The sequence below is a fragment of the Neomonachus schauinslandi genome, chromosome 6 (assembly GCF_002201575.2).
Source record: "Neomonachus schauinslandi chromosome 6, ASM220157v2, whole genome shotgun sequence".
Classification (NCBI taxonomy): Eukaryota; Metazoa; Chordata; class Mammalia; order Carnivora; family Phocidae; genus Neomonachus; species Neomonachus schauinslandi.
This window is the reverse complement of record NC_058408.1, coordinates 58934761-58946915: the sequence shown is the minus strand read 5'-3', so window position 1 is coordinate 58946915 and position 12155 is coordinate 58934761. Positions and strand designations below refer to the sequence as shown.

The 12155-nt window shown below is 43.3% G+C and overlaps 1 protein-coding gene across 1 annotated transcript in view; it reads right to left on the bottom strand.

The window, feature by feature from the left end:
• The window catches only part of ILDR2 (immunoglobulin like domain containing receptor 2), a 39068-nt gene that overhangs the window by 17079 nt on the left and 9834 nt on the right, over positions 1 to 12155 (bottom strand). Inside the window, 1 exon segment of the mRNA XM_044916199.1 lies at positions 2486 to 2542. Coding sequence (XP_044772134.1) covers positions 2486 to 2542 — 57 coding nt within the window.

The window sequence follows — 12155 nt, the reverse complement described above, 5'->3', positions numbered from 1 at the left end:
GGCCCCCTCCTGGGGAAAGGGTTTACCACATCAACTGTAGTGTCAGAACGAGTATGGGGCCAGAGCAGAAACACTCCTGGCTGGGGAGAGGAGGAATCTTGCTGGCTGAGCTATGAAGTGCTGGGTTCTGCGAATATGTTTGTGGTCAGGTTATTCTTACCCATAACAATGGGGGTCCTGAGAAAAAGTTCGCCATGTCACATGGTCTAAATCAGAACATATTCAGGTGGTCCGGGTCCCCTACGTATTTATCGACCTTCCCTGCTGACCAAACACCCCCCCCCGCCTCCATAACACCTTTCCTGTACTCAGCATCAAGGCTGAGATCCAAACCTTTTGCTTTTATCTGTGGAACAAACCTGGGCTAGAGAAAACTGGACACAGACTCAGGGAGAGAATATGCTGTCTGCAGACCCCAGGAGTGGCTTGGTTTGATGGCACTCGGGGTGACCATGCTAAACAGCCAGCATAGCCGGCTCAGACGGCTCAGGGCTCTGACAACCTCACCGGCTGTTTGTTACCTTCTGCTCTTTTCACACCTCTTCCAGAGGCCGAACACAAATTCTACCTCATGTGCTCATCCACAAGATTCGAGAAAGGAAACAAATTCCATTTGGCTTACATAAAAATGACTGTGACCCTCGAGTGACTTTACGTCATGTTTTCGGGACTTGGCTATAGGACCCAGCTTCCCCCTAGAGGCCTGGGACAGACTGGAGTGAGCCAGGATTTCAAAGCCCAAAGATTAAAGTGATTCGTTCTGATTGAAAGCCACCTACCAGAAGTCCCTTCACAGTGAACTTCAAGTACATAATGTTTTGCTTGAATTTTGGTTATTAAATCTTCCTTCAATTAAATGGACATTCAGTTGGAGCTTGAAAATATGGTATTTTTGTAATATAAAGGGCTTTATGTTAATGTTAAAATTATCTGACCTTTGTTTAGAACATAATTTCCTCAGGAAGAAAACAAACAATTTATGTTTCCTGAATGTCCCTCCTCACTCATCCATCTGAAATACATTCAAATTAACCAGGTCACCATCTCTTCAGTAAGGAAATGAGAAGGTCTTGCACCTGGTGAGAATGGTCTGGAGAGCATTCCTGCTGAGGACAGTAGATAGCTGAGGGCTTTGTCCTGGTCCTCAGCTACAACACAATAACATTACGTAGCCTGAGACAGATATGAGCCCCGAGGAACAGAACCATGGCATGCCTCGGTGGCTACAAGAGGGTCGGGCAGTCAAGGATACAGACTGGCAGGCTACCTCGGAGAAACAAAAGAATGCTATCCATGAAAGGATTCTTGGGAGTCAAAAGGGAGGGACAGTCAAGGGGCAAGGACCAGATATGAAAAATACAGTAACTCTTTCTTGGGACTGGGACATATCTAGTTTGAAGCAATGCTTTGTAACATTGTGTGTGTGTTTGTGTGTGAGATGAACAAATGGGTACAAACTGACAGAACTCTGGATAAGGGGGAATCACAAAGAGGTATCTGTTTGTGTCCTTGGGATCAACATCAGTGTGAAGACTGTCCATATTTGGGTTGGCCAGCTACTGGCAAAACAGGAGAATTCATGGAAGAATAATTAATCTCAACTGTAAAGACTTCGGATGTTTTAAAACCTGAATGAAGTCAACACCAATGGCCAGGAATATTTTGTATCTCTCTGTTGCTCCCAACTATTATACAGCTCTTAACCCTTTGGCAGAAGCCCTCTAAAGCAAGACTGAATCATAGTCTTTCCTATTCCCTGAGTTTGCATATGTCCTTTCCCATAGTTCACTCTTGTTTCTCTCTGAACCTCCTTCCATTACGGACTCTGGGGCTGCCCCGAACTGAGGTTGGCTTGTCTAGGCTGGTGCACTCAACTTAAGCTACATAAAATGACAGAGGTGTGCATTTGGGGTTTCCTTGACATATGGTCTATGGATCCCAGGGACTTAGGGGGCCCAAGAAGCTCCTGAAATTGCATACAAAGCAATGTAGGTCTGTAAATGTGTACTTTTCAAGGGAGGAGGGGTGCATTACTTTCATAAGGCTTGAAAAAATGTTTTGATAAAGTTATAAAAGGCAATTCAGAGTAACATGATTGTACACTAATGAATGGGTAAACATATAATTTAGGGAATAAGGAAATGCAGATAAATAATAACTCTGTTAGGGATACTTATAGCTGTCTAGATACAATTGAGATACTGAATGGTTATGGAGATTGCCAAAGAGCCTGCCAGGCCTGACACTGAAGTACCGGGTCCCCACTGCAGCCCTATTTTAATTATCATTATTCTTTTAGGGCCTAGTAACAGAAGAAATACAATCTAAAGTCTTTTCCACTGGGCTTAGTTCATCCTGGAAAGGACCACAGAAACATACAGACAAATGTGCAAATAAATTAGAGGAGCAATTAGTGACTAAGGCAGAAGCAAGACAGATGGAGTGACAGCAAATTAAGCAAATAAAGAGTTAAATGACTGAATACCTGGCATAATCTCCACAGCAAAACTGGGCAAGAGATCAGCAAGCAGCCCTGTCCTGCCTAGAAGAGGTGGAAGGAAAAGAAGAAGGAAAGAGGTTACTCCAAAGGAAAATACTACTTCAAGGCTGGCTCCGGTTGGCACCAACCCTACCCACGGCCATGGACCCAGGCTCTTTGTGGTAGGAGAGACAAGTCACAGAGGCTGAGCTCAGTCAAGAGAAAAACTTTCTCCATCAATCTTTGGCAGCCATGTAAGTGAACTTTGCACCTAAACCAGATGGAAGCAGAACAGAACTTTCTCTCCAACTATTTATAGAAGGAGGAAATCTCTGCTTCAAATATGAAAAGCCCTGCTTGAGCAGACTGACATACAGCATCTCCATTCATTTATACATTCTTCTCCACACATTTTATCGGAAAGTCAAACCCATCTGTATCTAACCGTGCAACCTACATTTTCATACATCCATACACAGTCCTATGTCCATATCAAAACACAAGTACATATTTGGTTTTAACCCAAAACTGTCTCACTACATGATTCTATTTATAGCCTAAAGATGTTTCAATGATTAAAATTTTCAAAGGCAAGGAAAAGATAAAGCTAGATGACTTACACGCTCTTCTACACTCCTTCTGGTTTCTGAAATACTCCATACATATGTATGTGGCATGGCTTTTCCATATGGGACCCACAGCTGGCACTGAATGACCCCAAGTGCCTTCTGCATGATACAGCAGATGAGCTTAAGGGCTGGTGTCAGAACAGGTGCCCCTCGGGGCTCTGGAAGGCAAAGAGCTGCGCAGGAACCAAGACTGTGGGAGATGTGGGGGAGGAGGTTAGTCCTTTTAACAGCTAGCCTGATTTATAGAAAGAAGCACTGAATGTTTTCACCATGTTCTCATATCAAGATAAATGTAAAGGCCTTGATATGACTTTTGCACCTGTCCCAGATGTTTCTGCTACACTGAAGCCTTGCTAATAAACAAGCTGCCTGATGAAGCAACTAGCAAACTGCCCTCATTTCAGACTTCTGATGGCAAAAAGCCACTGTGGTACCACCTAAGCATGCAACTGAATCGTACTTCACTTATGTGCATAACACACACCCCTAGAACAGCTCTGTCCAATAGAAAGATAATGTGAGCTACACGTTATTTTAGCTTTTCTAGCAATCACATTAAAGAGTATAAAAAAAAAAGAAAGAAATTTAATACTATGTTTTACTCATACTAATGTAGCCAAAATATTAACACTTCAAAGGCTCAGTAGCCACGTGTCAGTACTGAATACACAGTTTGACGGGTCTGTTTCATGCATATGGATTTGGCTCATTTAGTTCGTTGAGGTGCATTAGGAAAAAAGTTACCCACTTGTGTGGTTTGTATTTTGAATCTAAAGGTTGGTCATGATTGGTCACTGGTCCCCTCCTCTATCAAACCACTCCATAGAAAAGAAGCTCTGATAAAAGTCAAAGAAAAAGCAGCTGCTCCAGGACATTTACTTTTTCTTGGCTCTCCCTAACCATGCAAAGCCAATATGGTAAAATGTGCCCTGGTCCCATGTCCTGCGTGGGTAATGGTCCCTCATTTGAAAAATTAATTGGGACCACAATACATTCCAAGGTCAAGGAAGTTATAGAATGAGTGACTTAGGCTAGCTCTGTTTTAGGTTTTGGCAAGAAGGGCTTCTTTCTCTCTGTCTTCTATCTTGTGCAGCTAACATGCTAAGGATGGTCTGCTGTTTGCAAGGTCTCTTGGACGAACATACAGGAGCCAAGTGGAACATTAGAAAAAGGCATCCTGAATGAGAATTCTCAGGCTAGCCTTTAGCCTAAGCCTTCATGAAATGCTAAGACGTGCCTCTGAGACTCACATATGGTCTAATCCAGTTCCTAGGATAGAATAGCAGACAGGGATTTGGGACCAGAGTCTGAGCAAGTGATTAAGCGCATGCATTGGTCTCATCTGGAGTGTTCTGTGTACAAGTATCTCCTGGAAACTCAACAAGGAAACAACTGGTCAAGGATTGGGGAATTTGGGATGTTGGCCATCTCTTAAAGACATAATAATTAATATTAACTACCAGCCAATAGCCAGTGATCAAGAAGTCAATATACAGCATTTTAGCAAGCTAGTTATCGGATACTTACTTAATGGTGATTTTTTAAAAATTCAGACAATTAGCACTTCTGAATGTATCTCTTATTGTATCTAGTGAAATGAAAAGGCTTTTCTTGTGTCTACTCTTGAGCTCTCAAGCCTACCAATGTTTTAAACATCTCTAGATGTGCGATAGCCTGTAATTAACTACATTCATAATAGAAATATTATGGATGATATAAACTACAGATTTGTACACCCTCACAGGGAATTAGCCGTGTGATAATTATTAACTATTAAAAAATCCATATATTTGGGCACCTGGGTGGCTCAGATGGTTGAGTGTCTGCCTTCGGCTCAGGTCATGATCCCAGAGTCCTGGGATCGAGCCCCACATTGGGCTCCCTGCTCAGTGGGGAACCTGCTTCTCGCTCTCCCTCTGCTGCTCCCCCTGCCTGTGCTCTCTTGCTCTCTTTGTCAAATAAATAAATAAAACCTTTAAAAAAAGAAAAAAGAAAGAAATCCATATGCTCAAGGAAAATATGGAGCTCATATATGTTCTATAGATGACATTATACTGGAGAAAGCAGTGGACTGGGAGTCAGGGTACTGGGAGTCAGCTTTGTCATTAGTTTACTTGGTGACTACCATAGGCAATCCTCTTTCTAGGTCTCAATTTTCTCATTAGTCAAATGAAGAAGTGATTGAAAAAAGTGATCTGTAAAGACGGAGATCACATGTCCTAGTGTGTGCCCACTGTCCTGGTGTAAATCTTAATAGCACTACTTTTTACCCTCAAGGTGTCCTCTTTTGGACAATTAAGTATATGGTCCCCCTATCTATAATATTTTTGGCTCTCAAATCTGATACTTAACGATTAGAGTTGCAAACCCAGCTCTGATGTTTATAGGGACAACAGGTAATGCAAGTAAATGCAGCTAGCCAAATGTAATCCAACAGGGAGCATTTGGGGGTGAAGCGAATGGCAGATTATGTGTCTAGAAGGGTTGCTACTACTCACCTCTAGCCAACTGCTGCCCCACAGGAATGTGTCTCCATAGCTGCAGGTCTTCCTATTTTTCAAGATTAGCCAGACACAGACTTTTGTGTGAAATATCCTGATTTTCAAATGTTGGCAACAGATTCATAGACTTTTTTAACACACTGGACAAGCCATACAAAATATATTTTGGGGCTGTATAGAGCCCAGAGATCACATACTTGCAACCACCGATGGGTATATACAAACCAATATATTTATGAGCACGTAAAACACAAAAGCTGGGTTTCCCCACAGGCTGTTTAGATTACCTTGTTGGTCTTCTGACATTGTTTCTACACACAGAACGTCGGTGAATAGGAGCTCTGGGAACCTACGTTCAAATTAAAATCTGAAAGCAAGAGTATTACACACCAAACTGTTCGCCCTTCTTATTTCTGGGGAGCTGGAATGGGCATCATGGAAGAACAATGAAGGGATTCATTTCTAGGTTATATTTTTACATTTGTAATTTAAAAGCTTAAGGATATGGTGGTATCAAAAATACAGACAGGAGATTCACAAAGCTTGTCACTCCAACAGAAAGACATACCTCAAGCTTCTCATTCTTCCTGAAGCATCAGTCGGAAAGATGAACTCTTCCCATAATGCACCTGTGTAGTGCTCGCCCCAGGATGGGTGACAGAATCTTGCCATACAGTGGGTGAAATTTAATGTCTTCAGAATTCAAGACATAGTAGGAGTTTGGGGATAGCAGACAATACGACCCTATCATGTCAACAGCAGAGAGTGCACAAATCTCTCTGGCTTTTATACCACAATTTATATTTTTCTGGGACTAAAGGCATTTTTAAAAGTAGATTTATGCTGGAATCGTGTATTTCTGAAAATCACTTTGCTTCCAGCTTCTTGACTAACAATTCCTACGAAATGCTGTTGCCAGCTAGAAATGCTCTATCTTTTCTTCCTATTCTATCATATCCACTGAAGGTCTGATCTTAGAAAGTCCAAACAATTCCAGTAAATACTTTGCAGATTTCAGTAGCACTTTGCCAACACTTGTGAATCATTGCTATTCTTCCAGGATTCAGTTTAAGAGGGGCAATTACAAGTCACTTTAATGTCTGAGGAAAGGATAGAAAACAAACCCTGCAAATAGAAGACCACATCTATGCTTTTCAAACCACAGCTCAAACTATCAGTAGAAAATACTGTTTTTATGTAAGCCCTCAAACGGTTTTCCCCAAACCTTGCAGAATCCATTACTTTTAAGAAATTTCCACATGAATAGACCAAACAAATTAGGCATACTAATAGTTTGTACATGCACACACACACACACGTGCCCGCTTCGTACAATTACCATCACAAACTTCGCAGCCAAAAACATTCACAATACTTTGGGTTGAATGATCAGGGCAGAAACATGCATTGTGAATAAAACGACCCTGTATCTTACCTATATAATTCCCTATTTCAGCTGTTTCCTACCACTGACACATTGAAGTTATCCCCAACTGAACTCTTTTGTACATATTCCTGAAAACCAGCTCATTTCTGGAATGTCTCCAATTCATTCACTCATCATTCAGTCAACCAAGAAATGTGGACTGTGCCAGGTGGAGACACAGAGGAATAAGGCGTGAACGCTATGCTTGAGAGGCTCACCGTCTAGCCCGTGCAGCTTGTCCAACAATGTCGATCTAAGAACCAATTGTAGTTACCTGCTTCTGTTTCACAAACTTATTAAGGTCAAAGGACTTTCCTCCTGCCAAATCCAATTATCATCAGTTTTGTTTTGTTTTCCATTTTTGACATCAGCTTCCACCTGGTCATGAGGCCTTTCCCCAGAAACACAGTCCTTGCCTGTTTTCCCACTTCTCTTCTCCCTGTGGCCTTATCTTTGCACATTCTACAATGAACCACGTCCTAGTGACATTTCCCCAAGGTTCAGATGCTCTTTTCTTGGTAGGCCAGGCTCCTCAAGGCAGGATTTACTTACCTTCTTTACTAACAAAACCAGCTAATACACTTCTCAGTCTCCTGCTTTGTTCAAGTCCTTACCACACACACTCTGAAATCCATTCTGGCAGAACCCTGGAAGGAGGCTGCCCTGAGGGGCTGTGCACTGTGCTCGGCCCCCCCAGCAGGCCATCTCACCCAACGGGGACCTTGAAGTGTTTCCAGTAGCAAATCCCCACTGCCCGCTATGCTGAGCTTCTGGCTGGACTTCTGGTTCATCGTTCATGAGAGTACTTTTTATCCCAGATGGAAAAAGAACATGAAGGAAACATTCATTCATTTATTAAGCACTATTCTACGTACTGGAGAATGTTTAGCACCCCTGGACTCAGGGCTCAATGCCAGGAGCATCCTCTAGTCCTTGCAACACCCACCAAATGCCATCTTGCTATCTAGGGGGACTGAAGCACCACCCCACCCCACCCCACAAGTTGCACACTACCAGGCTATGGTGTTTCTAAGGCAGTCATTACAGAGAAATACAATACGCATACAAAATTTAGCCAAAAAAGTTGTTTTTGTCTCTACTCTTAAAACTTAAGTCTAAGCTCTGATTACTAGTCCAGACCTTCAAAGTGCAACAGAAGGTACAGAAATCCTAGATTTAGGACAAACTTGTTTTCAGATCTTAGATCTGTTATTCACTTACTTGCTGACAACAGACACTAAATTATTTAAGGCACTGGAACTCACAAAAGGAGAAAAAACAATACTTCCTTCATACTTATGATGTCACCACTGCTGACAGAATTGTTATCTTCATTCATTTCTTTGAATGTATTACCTTGGAGTCCTCCTCAGGTTTGCCAATATTCATACTAATGACCTTTCTGTTCAGGATGATCAGATGTTCAGAATGCTTCTCTTCCCCAGTTCCTTGCAATTCCCCTCTTCTCCCTTCTGTTTAATGCACATCTGGGCTTCATCCCACTTCCAAGCTTTCCTAACATGCCCTAGATCCATTTTCAGGGATGTACTGTACCCACCCCCTGGTCTCTCAGCTCCTAACCGTCCAAAATGTTTCTCTCTTAAGTCTTTGAGGAGAGCAGATGGTTTTCTCTGGCCCCCTTAAGTGTAAAGTTGTTTCTATGGCTATTTGGAATCCCAAATAGACTGGAAATTTCCCAAGTGCACACACATCCCTGTTTTTATTCTATATTCCCATAGCAACCATGCATTCAATAAATATAATTTATGATTATCCATCACAAATGTGGATATAGCTTCCCTTTCTTTTGCATATATTTATAAAGACTTAAGCATTTCATGCATGTACTTTTTTCTTTTTATATCTTTTACATTTTAGGTCACTTTAAATTGTAGTGAATAATTCTGACAGTGACAAAATGACTAGTATTGGACCATCTGCAATTAACTATTAATAAATGCTTCAGGCTTTTTGGCAGTGATTATAAGCTTGGCCTAAGGCACTGACTTTTTTTTTTTAATTTAATTTTTTTTTTTTTTTTTTTTAAGTAGGATCCACACCTAGCATGGAGCCCAATGCAGGGCTTGAACTCATGACCCTGAGATCAAGACCTGAGCTGAGATCAAGAGTTGGACACTTAACCAACTGAGCCACCCAGGCACCCTGGCACTGACGACTTCTATTCACATAGAATATCAGAATTAGATTTTATAGCTAGAAAGAATCTGAGGTCATCTGATCCATAACCCACTCCATGTTTTCCGGAATCTGAGGCTCAGAGAGATTAAGGACTTTACTCTAAGTCACATAGCTAATAATCGAACCAGGAGTAGAACCTGGGTCTACTCACCCCCATTCCAGTATTTTTTCCCAATATCTCATTCCCCATCAAGCTTTGCTTCTCCTTAATTTAGAAATGTGCAGCAACAGCTTTCTAGTTTCCTAATATTTGCAGAGAGCAACTCTGAAATTTATATTTGCGGCTTTATTGCTCTACTTATATAATTAAAGTATAATTTTTGGACGTACGAAATGTTAGAGATGGTTGAAATTTTCAGTAGCTTTTAAAGTTGTGACCAGAAAATGATTACTGAATACATCCTAACACAGTATGAGCTAATTCAAAGACATTCACCATGCTGCTACAAACTAATAATAACAGAAATGATTGCAAAGTACTCTGCCTTTGCAAAGTGCTGTAGTGAACCGACTCCTTGCCCCCAGAGAGAGAATAGATGCCAAGTATTATTAGTCATAGAACATGTACAACTTGGCCTGAGATGAAATGCAGAAGACAGCTAGATTTGACTCCAAAATGGCATGGAGGAAGGTGGGATTTAATGGAAGGAAGAAATGGGACTTTCTTGGTGCCCAGTGTGATTTCCTGAGCTCACCGCGCTCCATCCAACCGACTGGCACGGGCAACTGAAACACAAAGATACCAAGAATGGCTACTTAACCCAAAAAGCCCTGGTGGTCGGAGGCAGCCATGGAGGGGGACACTGCTGGTAGGTCTCGGACCGTCAGAGTCCCTGCCCTCGGGGGTATAGCTCAGGGGTAGAGCATTTGACTGCAGAGTCCCTGCCCTCTCCTCCCCGGCCAGCCTCCCAGCCTCTCTCCGTGTGAGGGGCTTCCACCAGGGGGCATTTCCCAGACCAAAGTCCGGGCACCGCCCGCGTGGGAACGCGAACGTGCACACTTGAATGGCGGCAGCTGGCTGTGGAGAAAAATGGAATGACTGTTTCCTGGCCGGCTTTCAAGGGCCGCAATTCTTTCTTTCCAGGGCTGAGCCGATTTCTCGGTGACACCCACTCTCCCGCGGCCCCCGGTGCCTCCCCTCTGCGGGCCTGTCCCTCCCGCGCCCAGGCCAGAGACTACAATGAAGCTGGCGGGCTGACCCAGCTGCTCCAGCTCGCGCCCGGGTAACCACGGCAACCGCAGGCTTCAGGAATGCGCTCTAATTGAAGGCCGAGTTTCCTCCCACAGTGATGAGCAACAAGTGAAGCAAAAATAGTGAGGCGGGATGAAGGCTGAGAGGGAGCAGGGGGGTGGAGGGGAGAGCTGGTGCAGCGCGGCGCGGGACTGGGTGGCTGGGGATTAGGGAAGGCAAAGAGCGCCTTCAAGACCTCGTTTGTTCTCTTAACCCAGGGTCGTGAAGAGCTAAATGGACAGCCTTCACCCTCCTGACATCTTGGTGCAAAAATTTCAGGGAACGATCATTAAGGCAACCCCCCACCCCCCCCCCCCCGCCATCTCTTTGCTGGGCGCCTCTGCTTGTTTCTAGTAAGTGAATGGAGATGTGCACATCCCTGGGTCTCCACGAATAAAATAGCAGCTAGCAGCAAGAGTTCAGCAGGTGAAGGAATGAACTGACACTAATTTGCCCCCCTACCCCGCTTCTCCGGATGTTCTGTTCTCTTCAAACCAAAGGAGAACTTTCAAGGTGGTCATGTTTATAGGGTGACCACCACACCAGTTTGACTGGACAGGACAAGTTTAGGCCTGTTGTCTTGACAGAAATTATTAAAAGTTTTCCCTTTTCACTCCCAAGTATCCTGGTTCAGACAGTAAATTACAAAGTCACCCTATCTAAAGTCTTCCCCGGGCCATCCAGATCCCAATCCAAGTCAGGTGTTCCCCAAGCCCCTCCAGACTTCATCAAATAGCCTGTGATGTAATCCTTGTGTTTAGGCACTAAACACCCTGTAATTAACGAAGGCCATCACTGAGAAATGGGGACTTCCAACAGCAGCCAAAATATAGTAACCAAAACATAGCATGCTGGGACAGGATGTCCTGAAAGCCACTAGCAGGAAGAGTCCCACAGGGCTGATTAGGGTGACCACTGGCAAGGCACCACACAGATGTCACTGAGAAAACGTGAATCTAGTAGTAATAGGATTGCCAATTCACAGATGGCTCATTAAAGCCTCTGCCTATGGAACAGGCGAAAGGGAAATCGGCTCTCTAGCAGGAGTCCCACAACCCAGAATTCCCTAGAGAGGGTTCCCTTAGATTAAGGATGACACACTAGCAATGAAATGTGGGGCATGGGAACTGGTGGGAGTTCTTATTATGTGCCACTTAATCCTCACAATAGGTCTTCCATGTAACCTTTATTACCCCTTCCCCACTTTTACAGATAATGAAACCGAGGCTCGTCAACATCGACTTACCCTAGGTTATATTGCTGCACTGAGTCCAGGGATATCTGACCCCAAAGCCCATGCTCTTCACAGAAGACCTTGTCCAGTATCCAGATGGACCTTTGGTCAAGATCTGGGTTTTGCAACACTGGCACTATTGACATTTGGGGCCAAATAATTCTTTGTTGGGTGTAGGAGGGCTGTCCTGTACATCGTAGAATGTTTAGCAGCCTCCTTGGCCCCTACAGCACCCCACAAGTTGTGACAACCAAAAATGTTTCTAGACATTGCCAAATGTCTCCTGGGGGGTGGGCAAAATAGCCCCTTCTTGAGAACCAATAGCCTAGATATTTAATATCAAATACAGTCTTAATCTTTTATTGTATTCTCTAATTGCTTCAGAAATATAATATTTATCTTTACCAAAAGACAAGATAGTGTCATTTATTTATTTTGTATCTTCACTGTGCTAGG